The 24,494-nt window shown below is 41.5% G+C and overlaps 1 protein-coding gene across 2 annotated transcripts; it reads right to left on the bottom strand.

Annotated features, from left to right (window-relative positions):
• Nucleotides 1-2,157: 2,157 nt before the first annotated feature.
• On the bottom strand, nt 2,158-24,010 carry YWHAQ (tyrosine 3-monooxygenase/tryptophan 5-monooxygenase activation protein theta). 2 transcript variants are annotated; one of them, XM_014894992.2, is made up of 6 exons: nt 23,820-24,010; nt 22,409-22,793; nt 7,279-7,402; nt 4,759-4,922; nt 4,295-4,390; nt 2,158-3,228 (listed from the first exon to the last, which is right to left on the bottom strand). In XM_014894992.2, exons 2-6 carry the CDS (start codon nt 22,700-22,702, stop codon nt 3,169-3,171), a joined length of 738 nt encoding a protein of 245 aa, XP_014750478.1. In that variant the 5' UTR covers nt 22,703-22,793; nt 23,820-24,010; the 3' UTR covers nt 2,158-3,168. The 2 variants fall into 2 exon arrangements, with proteins under 2 accessions (XP_014750478.1, XP_088018518.1); XM_088162392.1 differs by lacking the exon at nt 23,820-24,010 and adding an exon at nt 23,254-23,373.
• Between the last annotated feature and the right edge of the window lie 484 nt (nt 24,011-24,494).

The raw sequence follows: 24,494 nt of genomic DNA on the forward strand, positions 1-24,494 counted from the left end.
AACAAGTTTTACAAGCTGTCCTTTTGCTTCCAAAGTAGAGGGATTTTACAATGACAACGACTATGACAGGAACGAGGATTAAACTAAGCAAAGAGGTTGGACAACAAAGAATATAATTTGCAGTAAGAAAGCTTATGAGCCACTTCTAATGGCATTTACAGAATCTCTGTTCAGGAATTCTTATACTAATGTCTATGCACAGATACTACACTACAAACTGCCTTTAATCTAGTTTCCATATACAAAAACACAAGTTTTAAAATACTTGATATCAGTTTCAGGCTACACTTTATTATCAGGTGTACTCATGACCATGTGGCAGAAGACGACAAGGCATTCCTCTAGGAAGCTGGAGTCTCTGCAGTGTAGTGGAAAATATCATGGCAGTAATCCAAAGCTGGTACTAACATTTCACCCTTCCCACTCAGGCATTTTATACAGCTGAAAGCTGGCCAAGCTGTAATTGCTGGAGATTTCAGCAACCGTGTCATCTAGCCACACTCACACAAAACAGGGTAGTTCTTATTACACAAGTCTGGGATTTCAGCTGCACAATGGGAATCTCAAGTCTATACTCTTCCAGTAACATCTAGGATAAATTACAGTCTGCCTTTTCCTACAGATGATGACTTATTGCCCAAATTTATCCGGGAGGGAAATACTCAGCAAAAGTCATTTAGGGAATTACAATCGATCCCTTTTCATTTGTGGTATCATCCCATTCTCCTACACATTTCATTTCCTCTCTCCTCCAAAACAATGCAAATGCCTGGCCAAATTCTGGAAGCAACAATGAAGAGAGATGCTGTTGTATTCATTATCATTAAAATTTAAAAGCTGATGCTGCAGTTTTTTTTTTCATGTAAAACATGGATGCAATCAACAAGAGATAGCTAGAATTTGCCCACCTTGATAAACATCAGAAAGCACATTTATTTACTAAGCTATAATCTAGATACAAGACCCAGCGGCTGTTCCTGTAAGGAAAACTAACAAGTCTCTCAACAAGGTGCAAAAGAAAAGAAACAAGATAACAGTGTTAGCTGACAATGCAGTGCAAGCTAAGACAGCAGCCAGAAGACAGCAAAGAAAGCAAACCCTTAAATGAGCAGATAAAGCTGACTGCTATATGTCAGTACCCAAACAGCTTTACTAGAGAATGGCAACACTTAGGAGCTAAAACCTTTATGAAACTAAAGGATCAGTAAGAAACGTGTAGGTGAGGAGAAATTATGAAACCAAAACACCGATTAAGAAGCATATGAGTTTATGTAGAGTCCTGCCACACAATACTTTGACAGCAATTCAAAGTGACTGCATGAAGAAAATGGTATTGATACAGTTTTTTTTAGAGTAATGCATGTCAATTGAAGCACAGAACCAGAACAGTTTTATTGTAGGAACAGTCATAGTGCACACTCAAAGAATGAAAAAAACCATGGAAGGTGGAAGATACACCACCAGAAGCTTTCAAGGACTAGTAATATATATCCTTTTTCATAATCTGATTTCTTGTCCAGCCACAACACTAACAAGAGTTAAATATTTTCAAAAACCCACCAATATGGGACAGTAAGAGGTAGAGATTTAGGAAAAAACTCTTAAGGGATCCTGGGGAGGGAAGAAAAAAGCAGAGCAACATATTGTTACAAAAAGCTCCAAAAATGAAGGAAAACAGTAACACTAAATGTAGCCTAAGAACAAGAGAAAGCAGATCATGATGTAGCAGCACACAAACTAACATTCTAGAGCAGGACAAATTCCTCTGCATTACTAAACATGTAGCTGGAACCCTGTAATGAGGTCCATCAGGAAAAACACAATACACCAGAGAATTCCAATAGATTACAAAAAATTTGCATCATTAGATGAGAATATCTGCAAGCCATGAAAGAGTATCAAGAAATTGGTGATCTCTTCTTAGTTTATTACTAAGGTGAATCAATTTCCTCTAGCACATTTAGTTATTAAGAAGTCCACATGTCAGATTAACTATGAAAAGTTATCTGGGGTATTTTTTTAAAACAAGTTAATTCAAAAGCAGACTTTCAAGAAGTATGCAGTAAATTTGAGAAAGGTATTTCCAGCACAAGATACTGACTTTTTTAAGTTCAGCTCTTAAGTTATTATATGGAATTGTTACAAGTCAACAGTAGGTGGTTTATAAAATGTAATTTTATTTAATGTTACTTTGCTGTTACAGAGGGCATAACATTTTCACAAGGCTTTTTTGGGACTACAATCAATGATTAGCAACACACAATAGTGGTCCAAACTCTCTAACAATCACTGGACAAACTTGACACCTTCTCACATGTGCACAAACCTGCATGGAAAAGTACTAAATTTTATACTTGGACATGTGAACTTCAATTGGTTTTCCCATTCCAGTGTATTAAGAAATGACATGCACTTTAGTCTGCCAAAAAGCACTGCCTGTACTCCAGCAGTAACATGCTGCTTCTAATACATAGTAAAGTGAATACCAGAACTACAAAGGCAGGAGTGTAAGTGAACTTTTATTGGGAAGGGATATCAACTTAAAACAGCAGCAACTGAAGATTAAGAGAAGCCCCTGTTTTTGAACACACAAGCTTCTGTATTACATGATACGGGAAGCAACTCAATTTGTGGTTTTCCAAACTTTAAATGCTTAACTTGATCTGGCCCAAAACTTCCATATTCCTACTGAAACGAATACACAGTAGCGTGTGAAAGTCAATTATGGAAAGGAAACCCTGCAGAATAAGAAGGGAATGTGGAGAATTAAATGCTATGTGGAACACTCTTTAGTTGCAATTAACTACATTTTCATATCTTAATGTAATACAAAACACAGTCAACTGGCAGGAACTGGTTCAGATTTGTTTTTAAATACCAGGTACACTTTAGTCCGCTACATAAGTGTTTGGAAGTTACTTATGTTTATATGAAATGAAGCTATTAATACTTTTCTACAGCAGTAACCGCACACCAGGAAGGCCAGGACAAACACAAATCAAGGAATGGAGTTTTCCCAAAGCTGCAGTGTGAAAAGACTATAAATTGATTTCCATACACATGGATGGGTTTTCTTTGCTATAGGAAATCCAAGTGGAGCTATAAGGAATGGAGACGTGTAAAAAGGTTTCTTGAGAAGGAAAGGGAGAATGATGCCCCACGTGCAGTTTAGTTTTCTGCACCTTCTGCAGCATCACATTCTTCTCCTGCGCTGTCTGATGTCCATAACTAGAAAGAAAAGAAAAAGTGTCAGCTTTCAGAAGTGCAGCTTGAATTCCAAAAAGGGACAACTACTGACTGTAAGGAAATGATAATGAATTAGACTTAAGGATGCCCACAAAGTACCAGTGCTCTGGCATTGTACAACCCTGGCTTCCAGTTCTTGCAGGGAGAGAAGTAACTGGACAGAGCTCCCCATGCTCAGGGCACAATGAGCTTTTCCCCTCAGGCAGAGAGGCAGAGCAGACATGTTCTGAACGGCTGCAGCTCTTGTGCCTAACAGTGAGCTGTGCCATCAATCCCAGGCCATTTAACAGCCTCAACAGCAGCTCCACAGGCAACTTCCATTTCAAACGCAGCAGTTTGAATCCTACAAGTGTTGATTGCCACTTTGGTTATCGAAGCTAAGCACTTCACTCTGCTAACTACAGACACATCTACTGAAGGACTACTGCAAAATAATAAATGTTGTTGTAATTTTAAACAGAGTAATTATTCAGAGAGGCTATTCCCTGAAAAACTGACTTAGTTGCATATTTTAATACAACATAATTGTTCCATAACACACTTTTCTCAAATGGTTTATCATTATAATAACATAAACAAACCGATTTTATTCTTACTACATTGAAATTTCAGAGCTTTTAAATGAAAATCGGGACAACAAATAAAGCAAGCTACACTGGATATACACCAGGGAAAACTTAGTTTTTAGGTAGTCATCAAAAAAGTTTGAGTAAGATTCCCTGACAGCTCAGAGATTGCTGTTTTAACTCCTTGTCCTAGCTTATACATTAAGTTGGGCTGAATGCCCCTTCTCCCCTCTACCCTAAGGCCATCATACCAGGAAGAATGAGAGCTAACCAGGTTCTTATTCCAGATTACACAGCATGAAGTTGGACATCAACTTACACAACAATCAAACTAAGTAATAAAAAGGTACCATAGGTAAACAGCCCAAGTCAGTCCTGTGCTTTGTGCTAGAGCAAAACAAAGGCTTTTTTTCCATCACAAATTCAGTCTAAGCAAACACCTGGAGAATACAACTACATAACACATAAAAAAAGCAACTTACTGTTAGGTTGTCTCTAAGCAACTGCATGATGAGAGTACTGTCTTTGTATGAGTCTTCGTTCAGTGTATCAAGTTCTGCAATTGCCTCATCAAATGCCTGAAATAATTAAACCATCTTTAGGTTTTCTATATTAACTGATCATTAAGCAAGCAGAAGCTAAACCTATCAGAAAAGGTAGCTTAAATAAAAGCAACATCAGAACATCAGAAGTTAATGACTGCTCTATTTGAAACAAAACCATAAAAAAGACGTAATAAAAGCTTGCCATGTTGCTGAAAATTTAAGTCATGTTGTAAATACACCCTGCTTGTACCTCTTCAATCCCACTAACAATATAAGCTAGGAAACTAGAAACTTTAAACAGGATCATGTCCTTCACAAACTTTAGGAATAATTCATACAGTTTTAAGCAGAAACTCTCTTCTACTTTCCCTTCAGGCATACTGGAAAAAAAGGTGACTTACTGTCTTTGCCAGTGTGCAGGCAAGCTCAGGATTGTTGAGAATCTCATAATAAAATACAGAGAAGTTAAGAGCTAGACCCAAGCGAATTGGATGTGTTGGCTGCATCTCCTTCTTGCTGATATCAAATGCCTCCTGATAAGCCCCCTGTGAATTTTCTATTGTTTCTGTAAAAGAATGACAAACAAAGTGATTTGGGGTTTGTTAAATTTTTTTGAAGATATTCCTACCTAAATCACTCCATTAGTAGGAGACACTACAGTGCTGCACGTAAACCTGTTCTTAGGAAAACGTTGCTCTTATTTTCATCAAAGTAATGATTTTACACCGATCTTAAGTACAGCTGCCACACTGACAAAACACAGGGAGCAAACTTAGCTACTGCAGAGCAGAGGTATTCAAGAGATAAACACAGAACTTGGTAAACACAAGCATCCAAGACTACTTCAGTCTTCACTGGCCTTTGATACAATAGTTGGGGTGGGGGGAAAGGATTTGTGCATTACTTTTTCTACAGAACTCATACTTTATTCCTTGCACAGGATGGACATGTTCATGTGAGTTATGCGTCCAAAGTAAAGAAGGCCCAATTTCTTGAGAAAGTTTGGAAGGCATGTACAGCGTGTTCCTGAAAAACGGAAGGTTTGCCCCCAAAAACCACATGTAGACAAGTCAAGATAAAAAGCCCCAGTGTTGTGCCCAAAATAACTGGGATAAACACCACAGAGAAAAGAGGTTACGAGGTTAGAGAGTACTTCAGGAGTGCTACCTATAGTCTATTCCAGATTCACTTCTGATAGACAACCAAAGGGTCAACAGCTGCCCTAAACATGCTGCAGAATGGAAGGAGATTGCAGGAAAAGAAAGGTCATTGTCAGTGAGAGAGCTTGCTACTACTGGCACTGCTCTAGCAAATGCTGGTAAGATCCTGGTAAATAAAATCTAATAAGTACTGTAAAGTCAAGACAGATTTTTATTTTCCAGTATTTACACAGTAATGAGTGCTAAATCCATTTGTTGAGAACAGGTGAAAGAAGACAAAAAGCTAGCAAATCCAGGAGACAAATTAGCTTGTAAGTACATAAAATATATTTGAAGCTGAGAAAACAAACAGATGCTTTGAGGTGGAACATCAGAAAAGCTTCAAGTCTTGAAGTTTCCAAGAAGCCACGCAGAAAAGTCTGCATGATGAGAAACACATAAGTTGTAACTTCAGAGCTAAACTCCAGCAGGATCTGCTAACAAGGTTACATCAATCAGTCTCTCCTGTACTGTATCCCCTATCAGCATGTGTGGCATTTAACTGCAGTCATTTTAGCCAAGAGAAGCTGGTATTTCTGTGCTTGGACAAGCCCTAGATTTGTAGCTGTCGCTTGAGACAAAGTTTAAATAAGATAAGCTTTGTGAAAGCCAAAGGCAAGTTTTCTCTGCTACCTTGGACTTGCTCTTTGAATCAGATTAAAGGTTAAGAATTTCTGAATGCAACACATCAATGCAAAGACTTTTACTCCATTCTGTGTGTCTTCATCTTTTGACTTGAATACTTCTACAATTGAGGGAGACTAACAAAGCCTTTACTGAAGTGACAACCAGCCCCGTCCTCCCACTGTGCACTGCAATCAGTTTCAGGGGGCCAACACTGTCAGATCCTGCAATGCCCAACCTCAGGGGACAGTACTGCAGCATCCACATGCTCCAGCAGCCTCTCCTTTGTGTCACAGCATTACTGCACGACTAATTTTAGTTTGCTATGAAGAAATAGATCACTAGCTGATGCCATACCAAGAATTTTTAACATGACAAAACTATATGGGCACCTTGCAAGACAGTTTTAATAATTAATTCAATACATCTGCTCAACACAGAGTTGAAATCTTCCCCAGAAGAGGTTCCTGAGGTACTTACAACTACCTATGCACCTGTTCTAACTCCTAGGAAAGGTCTACAGTCTCAGTATGAAGTGGCAGTTTCCAGGCCGTTCCTGTTGAATCCAAAAGGGCAAACTAAAATTTCAGGAACAGTATTATTCCCACTAAAATTCCCATTTTAGAGTACAGCTCATGCTTTCTGGCTAGAGTATCGACCTAGTAATTTTGTAGCTCCTTTATAAACACACGTGACTATAATGAAGTCTGCTTCACAGTCAAACAGTTAAAATTTATACATCAACAGGACTCTACCATTGAGTACAAAATGTTACAGAGATTTGTTTACTCTCCCAACCAACTTTATTTTAGTAAGGAATTACAAACAAGCAACATTAAATATATTACCATGTCTTCACCTACATTGTTTTCCAGAAGATTTGAATAAGCATTATGGAGCAACTATTCAGGAATTTAGGGTAGATGATAGGAACACCAGCTAAAATTCCCTGGCATACTTAAGGCCTAGTCAGTTTTACTCTCTGTCTGTATGAAAACTGGAGAAACACAGCTAACTCATGTGAATTTGGAGTCTGTGCATTTCATTTCCTGGCTGCTCACCCATGGACCAGAGCTGTGAAAGACCCAAGGTACTTACGTTTTCTGTCATCACCACAGGCAACCTCAGCAAGGTATCGGAAGTAGTCTCCCTTCATCTTCAGGTAGAATACCTTGCTCTCTGGATTAGTTGCATTAGCTATTAAATATTTGTCCAAGAGCTCCTGAAACAATAACAAAACACACATTGACATACTGCAAACATCACTGCAACTAAGTTCAATCTACTTCTCTCCCAGAAGTTTGGAAGGACTCAAACGTTTGCTACAAGAGTAGATGGAGTTTTAAGGCATTTTAGACAGATACACAGTTATTTCAACAAACTGAGAATAGGCACAAAACCAGAGACTATGTTAAGATGAACAGACAACTGGCCAATCAGACTGCAAGTAATAAGGAATGGTTTACTGGTGTACAGTTTCAGCACCAAGTTTAGTTTCATGATGTGCACTTCTCATTTCAAAAACATTGCAAATGAGTAAACTTTTACTGGAAAAGCAAAACACAACACAAAGTTCCAAAGCTTTTTTTTTTTTTTTTTTTTTTGCATCAACTGTGTTTATTACACTTGTGATAAGGAATCTCCAGCCCACCTACCACAGGCAGTCAAGGATTCAAATCCATCCAGTCTGCAGCCAAACTGCACCATCTCTTCCCAAGGCTCTAAAGAAGACCTGGCTCCAGCACAACAGGGAGCCATCCTTCATATCCACCTTGCCATTCCCACAATGGAAAGAGCTATACAGTGCTCTCCAGCACACCCTGAGCTGCTGCAAACATCACTCCCCTTGTCCACAGCTCCCCTACCTGATAACCAGAAGGACAAAGAAAGGTTTGAAAGCCTCCAGCAAGAGAAGGTAAGTCTCTCTTCAAAGCTGCAAGTCATCCTAAGGCAGGGGTGAAGAAAGGGGAGAAGAGGTACAGGACTTTCCCCTAGAGAACAGAGTAGTTCAAAGAACTGGCAAGCAGCAGAGCAGCTTATGGCTTGACCTTGTCCCTGAACTCCAGAGATTTGACCGAACTCATTACTACAACCACCCATGTTCTCCAGAGTTCACAAAAGATGCAAATGAGTTCTCATACACTCAAGAAAACCCTGCAATACCCAGAGAAACTTCACAGTAGGAATGTAAGTGATAAAGATCTGCATTTACTTAGTTAGAAAGTAAACAGGTTATAAAAGGAACAGAAAGTTTCCACAAAACCTGCAGCTGGCTAGTTAAGACTGTTGTTACGGAACATGTATCCAAATTCATGAAGCAGCTACAAAGGAAATATTCAAGGAACTGTTAGCTTTCTGCACAAAAATTCTTAGCACTATAATCAAAGCAAGCTAAATTTAAACACACACCTACTCCCTGTGCACACCACCATACCATTATTACTTCCTTTAATGATCAATGGAAGAAGAGCAGTCCAGTTCGAAGTGTTCACTTATCCCAAGTCCATTTGAGGTTTTAGCAACTATTTTAAACTGACACTTGCAGTAGGGTACTTCCAATTGGGTTAAAAAAGCATTTTTGCATCCAAAATGTATGTGTTCCATGGATGCAATACTGCAGCACCCAGACAAGCTGCCTCAGAGATCCCCACCAAGGCAGTAAAGAAAGTACAGTCATACCTACCCCCTTGATATCACCCTAGAGAAAACAGCAGGAAGGTAAGATGATACCAAACCTGACATACCCTTGCACTTACCAAATCAGAGACAGACATTTCTAGGAGTTTCTGTAAGGATAAAAAGCCACTGCCAAAGCCTAGACACTGGCTATTTGGTAAAGACTTAAGGTGAGGAATCCGTGTAACAATTTACCACAGTCAAGTATACAGGGGCTTGAGCAAACATATAACAGTACAGCTCACTGGTGTTATGGAAAAAGCAAAACCTTAGGTCTGTTTCAAAACAAGAGTTAAAAGGTAGTAGGCAGATGAGTAATACAATACCATATTAATGCTGTTATTGTGCATGAATCATTCCATATTAGAGTGAGTTATTCCCACCCTACTGATTTCTGCAAAGAAAAAAACTTCACATTTTGGCTCGATGTTTTCCTACTGCTTTTCTCCTATGACAATGTCCACATCAGCCATAAAAGTGCAACACTACACAAACCAGTTTCAAAGTCTCAGAGACAACAACATGATAACCTGAAGTCTAACATTTGAGTTTCACTTTACAAGAAACTGCCCAGAACACATAAAACACCTATGGTTTAGAAAGGTTCCACAAATCCATAATGTTTGAAGAGCAGCCACCAGCCTCTAAAAGCCATCCTATAGTTGAGACTGCATTAAGTAGCAGAGATGTGATTTATCCATGTGCTCAGATTAACTGTGCCACAGTCTAAGGAGCAGTGACCAGACAAGTAGTGAGGATGCTATATGGCATTTTAAACCAGGTATTTTGTAAAACCAGATCTTTAATTTATCTTTCAAATGCTGAAATAAAACTTTTAAGATGTTACAACAATATCAACAAGGGAACAACAATTAGGCATTTTTCCTTTAAGCTTTCCAAAACATAGAAATTTACTGTATACTTAGCACACAAAAAGTACTACCCATTTTATTACAAAATTCTGTCTTTGGAGGCAGCTCTAGCACTACAGCTGATTTGGCTATGGCTGGACAACACTTAACCCCTGGAATCTAGTGCACACTAAAGAATGTTAGCAGCAAAACTTTAGCGTGGCCAATTTAAGCCGAATCTGAAAGCTACATTCCCTAGAGCATCAGTGCCCATTTTTTCTTCCCACCAGATGGGGTAGGCCACACACTTCTTCCAGGAATATGGAAGGATTTTGCTGATCCAACCCCATCACAAGCAAGCAGCACTGTGGCCTGTGTGTCAGTGCATCTTTAAAATGCTGCCTTCCTTATGCAGATCTGATAACCAGTGGCTCTGTCCAAACTTCTGAGAAACTTAAGAGAAAAAAGCGATGCTAACAAGGAGCTGCAGTTTTTCAGACAGCAGAGTGGGTTATTTCCTAGGCACTTCTCAGGTGGAGAAGGTGAATAGCCCAGCAGCTCTCACTCCCAGTTCATCCTGAGGGCCTCCTAATCCTTACATAATACAAGCAAGTAAGAGACCTGTGCCTTTTCCTTCAGCTAGGGTGGAAAATCCTCATTCTGAACTTTACATATTCAGTTTTGTTTTTTAATAGCCTTAAATGGAACAAGATCTCATTTATGAATCGTGTAAGTTAAAACAGAATCCAAACAGACTTTGAGTGAAGCTAATTATTTATCAGGCCAGATGTTAATCTTTCAAATCAATAATGTATTTGGTGTACTTCGTGAGCCATTCATCTCAGGATATCATCATCATTTCTTGGAAGGCATCTTACTCTCCCTCTCACTGACAACATTTTGGTGGGGTAGTAAGAGCTGACAGCACAGTAAGCCAAATTATTTACTTTACACTGTTGTGAGTCCGTAACAGTCAGGCAAACTCAAAATTTCCTGCATCTGTTCTCTCATCTTTCCCACTTGGGCTTTTTAACATTTCCAGCAGACAGAAATTAGCCAGGAATCCTTATTTTAAACATCGGTTGATATTAATTAAAATAACTACAGACAGGCAAAGCAATGAAGCAGACCACAGAGAGCCTCAAAGTTTTTGTGATTTTGCCTAGGGAGAGATAAGCACTGCCAGAGTTATGATTCTGGGATGAATTAAGACAATACAGTAGACTGCCATCCATGCTCACATACAGTGAAGGGCCCATCCCTTTGATGAATTAAAATACAGCTGCCACCATCACTTAAGAAGTGCAGCTCGTCCATCACCTTCCAAACCAAGCCTTGAAAAACGAGCAATTACGTGCTCTGCAACACAAAACATGCCTCAGAAGCTGCATGAAAGCCACACGATGTCCGAGCTGCTGATCTGCCCAGATGGGGTGTGACTCTCAGAACCAGGAGCAGTATGAAGATGAAGGAATCAAAGCTCTATCCTCAGACCAGACCCTTTGTGTCCCACTGCAGTTGCATTACAATAGGTTTGCAATGTGACAGTCTGTGGCTGGTAGCTGCTGCTTGCACCACACTGACTTATTAAGCTCAAGTGGCCTGCTGGTCCTCCTAGAGCGTGACAAGATTTCCCACTCCACTTTTCCTAAGTGTTGCTCATCCATTTCAATTTATTTCTACCTTCACAGTGTGCTAACACTCTTGTCATCCTAACAGCATCATATTCTCATATATGATACTCTTTTCCCCGCCTACAGAAGGAAGGCTTATTTATCCATTAAAGAGATGCCAGCAACAAAAGGCTAACACTCCCTGGAAAAGGCCTGCAGCTGCCTGAAGAAGCCATGGGGAGCAGGTTGGGAGCCTGGCAGCTAGATACCCCTTCCCCCTGAAATTTTTTCTTTCTTTCTATCTCCATTGGCAGGCATTCCTCTACATGCCAAATGAAACTTACATTTCAACTGCCGTTTTGGATTCTTCTCCAATCTACTCTTGTTCTTTCCCAACTACGTAAGTATTCTCTCAGTCCTTTTTCCCCTCTGTTTAAGTAGGCTCAAGGGTTGAACATATGGTACTCACTGACCACTGCAATTAACCCGAGCCAGAAATACTAAGTCAGTATATCTGCTCATCATTCCCCCTTTTTTTCAGCTTTATGAAAAGCAAGCCCTGAAGGAGTGTCAGCCATACCTTTACTTGAAGGTACGTATGACACAGACAAAGCAGCTCTCTGAAGACAGAGCTGCTTAATAATTATTTGTAGCATGTGCATCCAGCCAACCTCTCCCTACAATACACTGGCATATCTCCTCTGAAAATCACATTCATCCCACTCCACATATGCTTTCTGTTACCCGTTTTCAGGGCAACACCTCCTTGGAAATGCTGACATAAAAACACGAAGTCCTACCATTCTCTCCCCATCTGAGCCTATTTTAAAAGGCAAGATTGATTGAGACATTAAGTTCAACCATAGTGTACACTAAATACTTTCCATACAGTTTAACTACAGGATAGGTTCAAGTGGCAGAAAAATACCACTGCTATCTGATCTATGCTGTTCTCTCTTCCCACATATCCAGTCATAAAAAAAAATCTCAATAGCAGGGATGAATTTGGAAGAAAAAAAATCTTGAATACCAAACTGACCTTTTTGCTTCCTTCAGCAGTTGTGCCATTTAGAACTGGACTACAGTAAGAGAAGCAAATATGCAAGTCTCCTCATATATTCAAATACCACTAGCTAGTGGATGTATTCTTCACACTTAACCATTCAATACCAGAGGATGAATATGAACCAGATCAGCTCCAGAGATTATTTACTCATCACAACTAGTTGGAGGCTAATTTTCAAAGCACACTAAAGACAGCATATGCCTAGGTATCCACAGAAGTTCTCAATGTGGTAAACTCAAGTAACCTAAAACATTTAAAATGTCACCATCAGTCAGATGTCAACACCTATGACATGTTTGGGTCACATTACCAGCACCAAGTTATTTAATGTTATGCTATTAAAAGACTGATCTACATTGTCATTTGCACTTCTCACTGAGTACAGTTCATCATTAATTTTGCTCTACTAAAAGGAAAAAAAGTCAGTGTAAAAGCAGCCATCAGAAACAGCAATGCTCTCCAAAAGTCTGTCCCATAAGTTAAGCTGCTGCACAGTATTTAGCAAGGAGGAGTGTCTTCATGTTCTAAATGGTACAGAATTTTCTGAATGAAGTCTATGTTAGATGAAGTTTGATTTTTCAAGTCAGACTGCTTCAGCAATATCCTTGAGCCTTAAGCCCATATATCTTACTTCAAGTTGTTTAAAATACCTTATTTCAGCACCATCTCCATCTTCTAGGAATGTAATCTTAAGGGCTATTTTTAAATGTGAACATCCTAAGTTTGTGTGAAGTAACTGGTATTTGCAGGTTTTAGTAATTTAAAACAATGTCCTTCACCTGGCTTGAACTCATATGACACAAAAAGCATCTAGAGAAAAAACAAAACCCTATTGTAGAATTTTTTTGACAGAAGAACAAACTAATAAATATCAATGCTTATAATCTTACAGAAATATACATTCCTCCTCACCCCACGATGGAAGAAGTTCCATAATTTGGAAAAAAAAGAATAATAAGAAAAAAGAAACTAAGTTGAACTTCTGCTCAGCAGCTCTTAGCTGTCCAAGTGTTCCCGGACTTTCCAGCAGAGGAGGTGCCATCATTCCACAGAGTACCAATTTTTCACAGGTTTTACAGGAACTAGACTGAGTTTTGCTGTTGTTTCCTGAACTGACACTGAATGTTCTCTATTTTGAGCCTTAAGTGCTTTTGGGTTTTTTGTTTTGTTTAATAAGGAGCATGGAAGCTCACCAGAGAACAAATGTTACCTGGGTAATGGCAAGTAACTGATTACTGGATGTTGTACCACTCACTAATGGGCCAAATCCCACAGAACCTAAAAGTCACTTGCAAGTGAAGAAACTGTTTCAAAATAAACCTATTTTTAGACAAGGTTCTTCAAAAATAATGCCCAAGCACAGAGTGCATGTCAACACTTCTTTTAGCAAGTTAACTCACCACCCTGAAACATGGATTCAACATCAGAGTCCCATCTAGATGAGCAGCTTGCATCTCACAGGAACACCATAAAGCGTATGAAGCTACATATATTCGGCCAAGATTGCAGTATGCAAAATATTTGGAAAAATTATTCAGTCTCAAGTATTTTTGATGGTCCATCCAGACCCCATATGAGAAAAAAAGACCTAGAAGTAGCTTAGAGAGAAATGGTTTCCACCCCAACTACAGTCAGAAAGCAAACCTAGTTGGTGAGGCAGCTCAGACCAACACAATCACCTATTATAACTTAAATGTGAATTTAAACACATCAAATATTCCAAAGTCTCTGACAGCACAGATGATTGGTGTGGGCTCAGACCTTTCAATAAGCCTCTACTCACAAATGACTGCCTGTTTTAATAGTCTAGCAGAGTGGTATTCAAGACTCCTTGACTATTTCGAGTACAATCAGTCATTCTAAAGTCCACAGTATGACTCACTGAAACCTAGGTGTTTTTTAACGTTCAGCAGTTGTTTTCTTGACAGGAAAGGGAGAGTCCCCTGCTGCAACATTAAGATCACTTTACTTTCAAGTGTAATTCAGCAGAATAGAGTTCTTCATCCTTCAGGATTCAAGTTGTATGCATCAACTCCTTTTGGGAGAACATTAAGTAATTTTCATACAGACCTCTCCAGACTAACAGCATTTTAGTTTATGTATTGGGGAAAATATGCATGCACCTTTCCAGTAATGGCATGGCCTTAAGATGACCTGACAAAGCACTACTGAAAGCAAAGACAAATGTACCTGACATGAAAACGGAGAAGGTGACCTAATTCATCTTTTCCATTTGGTTCCATGTCTTTGTCTATATAGTTTTAAAAACTGGCAGCCAATACTTAAGACTGGCCCTGAATGAAGTATCTGGAAACCCACTTAACAAATGCAGTGGAAGCCTGAGCTGCAGCATGTCTGCCCACGCTATTCCCCACCTGGGGTTGAGATTAATTTAATCTAGAATTTACACTCACTGCTTATACTTCTCCTCAAGTTAGAAGGTTCTGTGGTCCCCAGAGAACTACGTAAGCCAGGAACTATGGAAATGCAAGTTCTCCTTTCTACAGATTTTTAGACAAAATGAATCCAGTGAAAGTCAGAGAATTATGTAAGTTTTCATGGAAGAGCCCAAAGTTTTCCAGTTTCCCCAGAAATGAGAATTTAAAAAAATGAGTATTAAATGAGTATTAAAAAAAAAAGTCATTCCTCTTTTCAAAAGTTAGAAATTTTTGATTAATTAATGGCTACATAACAGCCAAAAGCTTTCAGGAAAAATTCCTTGGTATCTGACATATTTATCTCAAATTGATTCTAACATTCTTCCATGACTGCATTTTACATATTTCTAATTCCTCAAAATACTTCCAAGTGCTCTTCTCCTCTTAGAAACACAAATTTTAGACACTAAATCCTCCTCTTCAGAATCCTGGCCATCTAAAAGCTTCTTTCAGCATCCATTTGTGACACTGCATAATATGACAGAATCAAACAAAAAAATCTAAATTTTTATTTTAAAATATTTATACTCTCTGCAGCTGCAGAAGCCTAAAGGAAAGATTAAATGACTGACTGAGGTATATCTAGACTAACAGCACTCAAGAGGAACAACAGCCCACACGAGTTATGTGGTCTTAAGGTACCTACCTTGCCCTTACCCAAAAAACTAATTTTGACTTCCCTTAGTTCTCTTCTCTCTTTGGGAGCCCTTGATCAGAGGCTTGTGATCACTCAAAATGGTAACACAACTGATGCACTTCCTTCCCATTGCATAGTGTAGCTTGGAAGAGCCTTTTGGATCATCCAGCTTTATCTCGAAGGAAACCCAGCAATATATTATTTCACTCAGTCTATTAGGAGTGTGCCAGTAATTTGCTATTCCCCAAATGACACAACCTACAATGAAGTCTAACCTTAGGTCAGAAAAACTGAAGTCAACATTTCAGATAACCTGGTTACAACATTGCACAGAAAGTGAGCAGTGACTCTTGGCTAAGGCCCTGTTACCTACTTTTATTAAAAACAATTTCTGCTTACAAGAACTTTGCAAAATGCATTCAACTTCACAACAAAACTTCCTGAAGAAGTTTTATCCAGGAATGATGTGGCTGTCAGTCAGGTAAAAGTGTATACAGTGCATTTAGAAAAGTTATTATTAAACCAAATGCAAATTCTTCTGTTTTCAGAGCTGAAAGCTATTTCTATATGAGTCTAGTTCAGTGAATGGATCATATAAATTAAAGGAGAAAATGAAGAGTAACAGAGCAAGTAATAAACCTTTATCAGTATTAGAAACTGGTAAACCAAACCCTTGCTTACTTTAACAAATTTAGAGAAAGGTACAAGCAAAATCATAGCTAATTCAGGACTTTCAGTTCTTAGATCTTGATATCTGATGTTTTGTTGGGTGCACACACAAGATGTGGAACTCAGCACTCAAACTGTTTTGCTGCCTCTCCTAAGTGCCTGGCTCACACAAACGGGACACTGTAAGATATTCAGATATACAGGATGGATTAGCAAATGACAAGCTGACACATCAGCAGCATGCACAGCTGAAGTGTTCTGACGTTGGTTCTAGCTTCCCGGGATGCAGAAAGGATGAGGAGGAACTTGCAAACACCCCTCCCATAAACTTGGTGGAGCTATACTGAGTAAGTGCCATAAATGCAGTGCTCAAGAATAGTTATTACTTACCTGTTTGTAACAAAACTGGCTTCAAGTTTATTGGCAGTAAGAAAGCATAACCACAAGTAACAGAGGGGCTCCTGGACCCTCATTCTCAAAGGCCAAGAGCATAAAGCTAAATATGAAAACATTCATTAATCAAGTGAACATCTTCACCTACCCAACTTATAAAGTATATCCATAAACTTTTACCAGCCCTTCCTCTGCTTTTCTTCCTCACCACCCTCCTCTGAAAATCGAGCATCCCCCATAACTGAAACCAGAATACCAAGCTGCAGTGCCTGTACAGAAACTGGTACAATCTACTCCTTTAATACTGTGCTAAACAACCCCAATTTGTGCCATGATTAAGAAATCAAGTGTAATAACGTTCAGACTCAAGTGTGTTCTTTCCTCCTCAAGTTCTCTCTCTCTCACATACACTCTTCTGTGTTTTACTTCAAAAAGGCGCCTATCACATTAGTATCCACGGTAGTAGAAATGCATGTGAGACAACTATCTATCAGGAAAGCATGACAGGGATTTATAAAATCTGTTAAAAGCTTCACTGCATTAGCAGAAAACCAGAATTTGTAGCTTTGTTGTCCAATTCAACCTAGTGAGTACATCCAACTTTCTCATGGCCACCAAAGCAGTAAATGTCCTCCAAGAAATTTAATAATTCTAGACAGCATTCAGCTGTAGGGAGAGGAGGCAGTAAGCAACGACTGCATGGGATGGGAGATTCAGCTACCATCAGAATTCCTTGAACTATTTTTAGACCCGTTAACAGTTCACAGTCTGCTCAAGAACCTTGGTGCATTCTAGGCTTTGTTTCTGCAAGAATCAGTCCCTTCTCAGAAATGATTAAGTTTTCCTTGCACAAGAGTGAGGATTCCACCAGCAGATTCTACTGAAAGATGACAGAGGAGGTAAGAGAAGGTCTATGAATAAGTCAAGTTCAGATCTAAGTTTCAAACATATTAAACTAAAAAAAAATTAAAGCATTAAGTTCCACAATTCTTACCACAAGTGTGTTGATGGTTGCTAGAAGTTGTGCTAAGAACACAAAGGAAAAATTATCTCTCTTTCCACAAATTACTTTTCATAAAAAAAGATGATTAGTTCCAAACCATTCATTCAATTCCCATTCACTCACAATTCTGGACTTGCCCAGAACTAACATTCCCAACCTGACTTTCATGAAGTAGCCTTTCCTTTTAGTCAGTCACTTAAGAATAGCAGTTGCTTTAACTCATAAAAGGTTAACAATTAGTACTTGAAACACTGTCCCAACAACGAATGAGATAACTAACTCAAGTCCAAATGTAATATTAAATGATTAGCATGCCTGACCTTCAAAATAAAACGGCATCCTAAACAGTTCCCTGTATCAAAAGAGTGCATGTAATACCCTTTTACTGGGTTTCACCTCTACACCACACATTTCTGTACAAACTCTGTCTGTTCCCTGACAATAGGAACACAGAGACATAGAATCCACAAGACATGAAACTTTGGTAAATTGTTTACATAGCAGCATGAAGTTGATGTCTACTGAATCTGACAAATTCCTGCATGTGCAATAAAAAACCCAAAGATTTCACTTTTCTGTAGGCCAAAGGTAGTAGTAGGGAAGAGACGGGGCTATGGTCAAAGTTACCCCTCATCAGACATCAGATATTTCAGCTGACAAGAAGAATCCATTTGCTACTGCAAAAAAATGCCAACTTCATTTGCAATGGACCTCTGAACTAGAGTTGTTGAAACAGACTGCTCTAAACATTACCTTCTAGCATGGGGATTTTTGTTCTACTCATTTTAAGTAACTAACTTTAGAACTAGATCTGCAAAATAGATAATAATCAGAAGTGGACAGATTTTTTAGTCGTTTTGATTAGCTTTTATTGTTTCTTAATTATGTGAAGCAGCAGTAGAACAACATTGCAACCTTGAGGGGAAGGGAGGGAGGAAGGAAGGAAAGGGGAGTGCTGGCAAGAGCAACACATCAATATATGCTTTCAACAATTAACAGTGCAATCTCTCAGAAGATCAAAGCATCCTATCAGCCTTTAGACAGTAAAAATACAGACAATGCACACCTTATAGCTCAAAACTATTTCATTGCAGGCACTGCCACAGGGTGGCAAAAAGAATCAACAGGATAACTAATGTGAGTGTTCATTTCTATAAGTTCATAATCCCCTCACTCACTTCTAGAGAAACAAGGGCCTGACAATACAATGTAAAAATATTTACAGAGGACACTGTGAAACCAGATGTTGGGAAACAACTGAAAAGCCTCAGCTATGTAACTTTTCTACACAAAATTTTAAAAGAATATTAAAAAAACACTTTAACGTTTCATCTAGAGACATGAGAGGTAGCTATCAAGACACAGTTGTTTCAAGCACTAATAATTTTGCATCTTCATCAAGATTTAAACTGTGGGCAGTTATCAAATCTCATCTCTGTTACTCCAAGAAGAGCTCCACCACATCAGGACCTAGAAACTGAACACATGCAAACACGTGCAAAAACCCTGAAGCTGCAAGTGCAGAGTGCTTCCAGGCAAGGGCTACTGTCTTCCCTGCCTTTACATTACTGCTCTCTAAAGAACAAAGGAGCCTGAATGCAACACAAGCTATAGCCATGCAAAAGAACGAAGGCTCTCACAAAACCCACCAGTTTAATCTGCTTCCCCAGAAAAGTTCCAATTCAAAAGTTAACTTTTAAAAAAACCTATTGTCACTGAACAGTGGAGTGTGCATATAATTAAGCAGACCTTATACTGAAAGCTCCATCTTCGAAGATTCCCACATCATTTCACTAATTATATGAAAGTTGCTGCTGCATTCACCCTTTCTACATTATCTTGCACCAGTCTTGACATCACTCAAGTCAAGAGAAAGCAACATGAACTTTGTGCTCAGAGGATATGAAACAATATAGTGCAACTTTATCTTGAAAAAAATTAAGTTGCCAACCTGTTTCTTTATTCAAGGAGAAGAGAGTTTCAAGAACAGTTTAAACTATGAGTCATAAGGGATGATTCAACATTAATTTTCTATACTACCAAAGAATTAGTCAATCAATACAGGGAGTTCAGCAAAACCTCCTAGTGTACCTTTCAAATAAAACATTTGTGCAAGTTGTTTGACAGCCATACCATTTCTCCATTAAAGAGCTACTCTCGTCTGAAAGACCAGTCATAAAATTAACAGGTAAAAAGCATTCAGATTATGCCTACTTGCAGGATAGGCAGTTAAAGAATGACAGTTAAATAATCAGTAAAAGCTTTATTTTTATGTCTATATCTATATACATGTATCTCAAAATAATTTTTTGTGTTTGTATTCTAGTGCTGTAAATTTAAGTTCTTTATCAAACCACGACCTGAAAAAATGCCTTACTTAACTGGCTTGGGGCATTTTTTGCAGGAAAAAAGTAATTACAGACTCCATGTCTCTGACATTTTAATAAAAAAATCAGTATTTTTAATGCTAGCATAAATATTTCCAAATGAAGATTTAGAAATATGCCGTAACAGTAGTTAAAAAAAAAAACTTTTGAAAAAACTGTTAGTAGTATGACTAACAGCAGTCACACTCCACCCAACACACCCACCCTTGCTAAATCCAAATACTCCAGATGACAAGCAACCTTTCCATACTACTTGCCAGCAGTTGTTACAGTTTAGCTGCCTTCCTAGAATTAAAAAAGCATCTCTGAGATTCAGCTCAAGAGATCTGAGAAAGCTATGAGCCGTTACCATAGTACTAGTACAGAAGAAATTATCATTCAAAGGAGGAGCCAAAACCACTGTGTGGCTCAGCTTTAGGAAACCCATCCTTTGTAACGCCTGCTCCTTGTGAATTCCAACCCCTCACATGCTGACTCATGGATCATAGGAGTGCTAGATGGAGGAGGAAAGGGAGGGAATCAGAAGAGAACAGAACTGCACATGGCCCTCAAAGGAAGAATAAAAAAAGGAAGGCTTGCAGTAGATAGACAACATCTCCTTCTACCAAAGGAAGGCACATCTTTGCAGCAGGACAGGACAGGAAAAGCATGCTCAGCTGCAGGTTTTGGTCTTCACTACTTCCTGCAGCCTTTCACGCCGGAAGGCGAGAGTTGCCAACAGGTCACTGCTGAGAACAGAGGAAGACTAGAGTGCTTTAAAAAACTCATCTAGCACAGGAAGAGCTCGCTTTCCCTACCCCAGAGGTCTGCGCTAGCACGGCTACCAGAACACCTGCTGGCCACCATCAGATGGGGTGGAGTAAGTTCAGCAGAGACACTGTGTGAAGTGGTTCACTGCCTCTCCCTATGGCAACACAAGTTCCTTGTCAAAATGGTACAACCAGTATGAGATTTTATGCATCACGTTCTCCAAGGCACTAGATTTGGTAAAAGGACAGAGGGAGATTAAGAAGTCTGAAGAGTGGGCTTCATATGGAGGTCTGAAGAAGTTAGTTCTGAAATGGAGCACTGAGGAGGGAAAGAAGAGTGATACAAATGCTGGCACTTCATCACACAGGATTCTAGTGAAACTCTTGTCATAGGAAGTAGGAATTCTACAGAAGACCCATCATTTTCACACAGGTGAAAGTTTCACAATTTCAATACATATGTAACTGGAGAAACAATTTTGCTCTTGTGGAAGGCACGGGCTCTTAAATATGTTAAGGAATTAACTCAACTGATTTATAAAGCTAATAAATATAAAAATTATTTTCAAGAAAAGATAACTTCCTTTGATTTAGAAGGAAAGAACAAACCTAGGTGGCAGCATACAAGGAAGCATACAGGTATTTTCAGCACAATCCAAAGAAGCATTCCCTTGTACGTGAGTCAGAATACTTAATCAAGAAGAAAAATCAGTAACTTCCAAACCAGTCACCTTTAAATTCACATCTCCTAAACCAATCTAGGATAAATTTACCTCAAAATTTTTTATTTCCTTATAGACTTGCTTCCTTCTGCTCTCAGATTAGCAATACTAGACACCAAAAAAAAGGTAACTAAGAGGAGCAAATCAACCACTGAAGATGGTCTGCCACAGAATTACTATTGCATTATGCACATGCAGTTTCTTGCAGATACAATTCCCTGGTCATGTAGAACAGGTCCAGAAGCCTCTACACTGCTCACACACACCTCTTGAGCTCCCACTACAGTGCACTACTGCTTTTCTATCAAAAGCATCTGGAATTCTGCTGCCTCCACAGAAATGTACTTCTGGGCTCTGATGCGTGCTTAGAGCGTCATTCCAGTCTTTACACCTTGGCTTTACATTACTCCATAATTACCTTATATCTCAAAGATACTCTGAGAAGTCAGTTTGCATCTATCAAAGTCAATTTCTACATGTCTCTTTCCCACCTTCAATACACATGTCGAAGTTTGTAAAGTCAAATTTATGTTAAAATATTCCTCAAAATTTCTCTTGAAGACTCCTCGAGAGTATTTTTCTTTATCAGGAAGTAAAAAAAATGCACACATAGTTTCAATGTTTTTTACCAAGTTATAAACTGATCTGAATATAGCGGGCTTCACATTTTCAGCTTATCTTATGAATAGGTAAGCGTACTAACCATAGCACAGAGGCTAAATTCCCTGCATCTCTGCATACGGATCCACCCAAAAATGTACCTCACAGACACTCAAAATTGAGTATCTCAAATACCTCTAGACATATAGGGACAACAGCACTGAGCAGTTGATCTTCACCACGGTGGCCCACGTAAGGGTTATAGAAGTTTCTGTACTGACTTCACCTACCCCAGCACAGCACTGCACGATATGCCCCAGCCAAGTTCCCAGTGCTTCCCCCAGTACAGCAGCACACTTAAATACGGCATTTCTTTACCCTAAACAAAATACAAGGAAAAAAAAAAAAAAAAGTCCCCACTTACCAGCACCGTGGTGCAGATGGACCTGAGCTCAGACTCCACCTTCTCCCGATAGTCCTTGATAAGCTGCATCTTCTTGTCACTGGTGTCTGTCTTCTGCTCGATGCTGGAGATGACCCTCCAGGCCGAGCGCCGCCCCCCCACCACGTTCTTGTAGGCCACGGAGAGCAGGTTGCGCTCCTCGTTGGACAGCTCGGCACCTTGCTCCGTTACTGCTTTCATGCAGGTGGCCATGTCATCGTAGCGCTCGGCTTGCTCAGCCAGCTTGGCTTTCTGGATCAACTCGGTCTTATCCATGGTGGCTGGCAGTGGGACAAGATCAGTGGAGTAGCAGAAGCAGAAGAAGCTGGAGATGTCACACTATTAACACGAGAATGCACCTCAAAACCTGACAGAAAGAAGACAGTAACCATGATGCCCGAACAAACACCACCGAACATGATCCTACAGCACTCCTTGCAACCCAGCTAAAAACGAGATTTACTGTGAGCCTTGCCTTCCCTTGCTCATCTCCAATGCTTCTCCTGGAGACTCGGACTGCAACATCCTGCCCGCCCTTCTATGCAAGGCTACGGGGACTCGTCCCAAGGGTCCACCTCTCGGGAAACCACGACCTAGAAACCCAGCCGGGGAAGTCACACTCGGTCAGTGCTATCCCAGGGACGGCAGCCTGCCGTCCAAGCAGTGGAAATAGCTGTTTTTCCATCAGAAAAAAGTCATCACCCCGCTTCTCCTTCGTGCCCTACGTGAGCATATTAATATGCCCTCTTAACAGGGACTCGTGGAAGGAATCCTGGTTACCACCCAGCCTGGGGCCCTCGCCCAAATCCCTGCCCTCCGTGCGCTACCAGCACTGCGGGCGAGCTCCAAAGGCAGGCGGTCATGAAAGCCGGGACTGGCGGGAAAAAATACATAATAAAAGCAGCAAGACAAGCTCGGCCCCGGAGAACGTGGCAGGGGTTAAACCCCTCCAGGACCCGCCTCCCTGGGGGCGAGCGAGGCCGGGGCCGCGAGGCCGGGGGCGGGGGCCCTGGGCGCTTCATCTCCCCGCGGCGGGGCGCGGCGGCCCCGGGCCTCCCGTCTGCCTCGCCGGCCGCCGATCCGGCCCTCGGCGCGGCAGGGGCCCCGCGCTGCCGGCGGGGAGCGCGGCGGTTGCCGGTACACGGCAGCGGGTGCGGTCTCGGGCTCAGCGGCCGCGTCCCCTGGGAAGGCAGGGGGCGCGGGGGCGGCCGGCGGAGTCCCCGTGGCGACGGGGCGGGAAGAGGAAGCGGCGGCGGGTGCGAAATGGCGGCGCTGGCTGCACCTCCCGCTCCCCGGGGCCGCCGAGCTCTCCACGCCGCGATCACAAAATGGAGGACGCGGCGAGAGGAGGCAGCGGGGCACATCCTGCCGCCGGCCGCGGCCCCGCGCTCACCTGGGTCCGCCGGGCTGTAGGGCCGGGCCGCACCCGGTCGGTGCCGCGCTCGGGGCTGTGGCGGAGAGAAAGAGCCGCTCCCGTCTCGGCCGAGCCAGCGCTGAAGGGCGTTGGCGCGCGCACCGACCCGCTGCGCGGCCCGCGCCCACGCGGCCAATCGCGGCCCGGCCTGCGCGCCAGGCCCCGCCCCCCCGCGCACGGCCAGCCAATCGGAGAGAAGCGCGCCGCCGCGGGGGCGAGCGCGGGCAGGGCGCGAGCTCGGCTGGGCCCGTGGGCTGCGGCTGGGGCCACGGGGTTTCCTCCAATGAGATCCAGGGTGGGGTGACGTCACTGTAACCATGGTGACGCCGCTACAACCCCCCCCCCCACCCCCCCGACTCCCTCGCCGCTCCCCCCTCCCCGCCCGGCACCCGGGACCGGGAACGGGAAGGGGAAGGGGACCGGGGATGGGGGAGGCGGCGGGAGAGGGCCCGCGGCTCTCTGTAGGAGGGCCTGGCCGAGGCGGTTCCCGTGCCGGCGGCGGGGCGGGAGCGGGGGGGCGAGGCGGTGCCCGTGCCCGCACCACGGCGGTTGCTGTTCCGCCCGCGGGCGGCCGCGCCCTCGGGCCGCTGCTCCCCTCAGCGCCGGCGGGCGGGAGCTCCCGCAGGAGCGGGCGGCAAGCTCGGCCCTGCCCGG

Source organism: Sturnus vulgaris, chromosome 3, assembly GCF_052056855.1.
Source record: "Sturnus vulgaris isolate bStuVul1 chromosome 3, bStuVul1.hap1, whole genome shotgun sequence".
NCBI lineage: Eukaryota > Metazoa > Chordata > Aves > Passeriformes > Sturnidae > Sturnus > Sturnus vulgaris.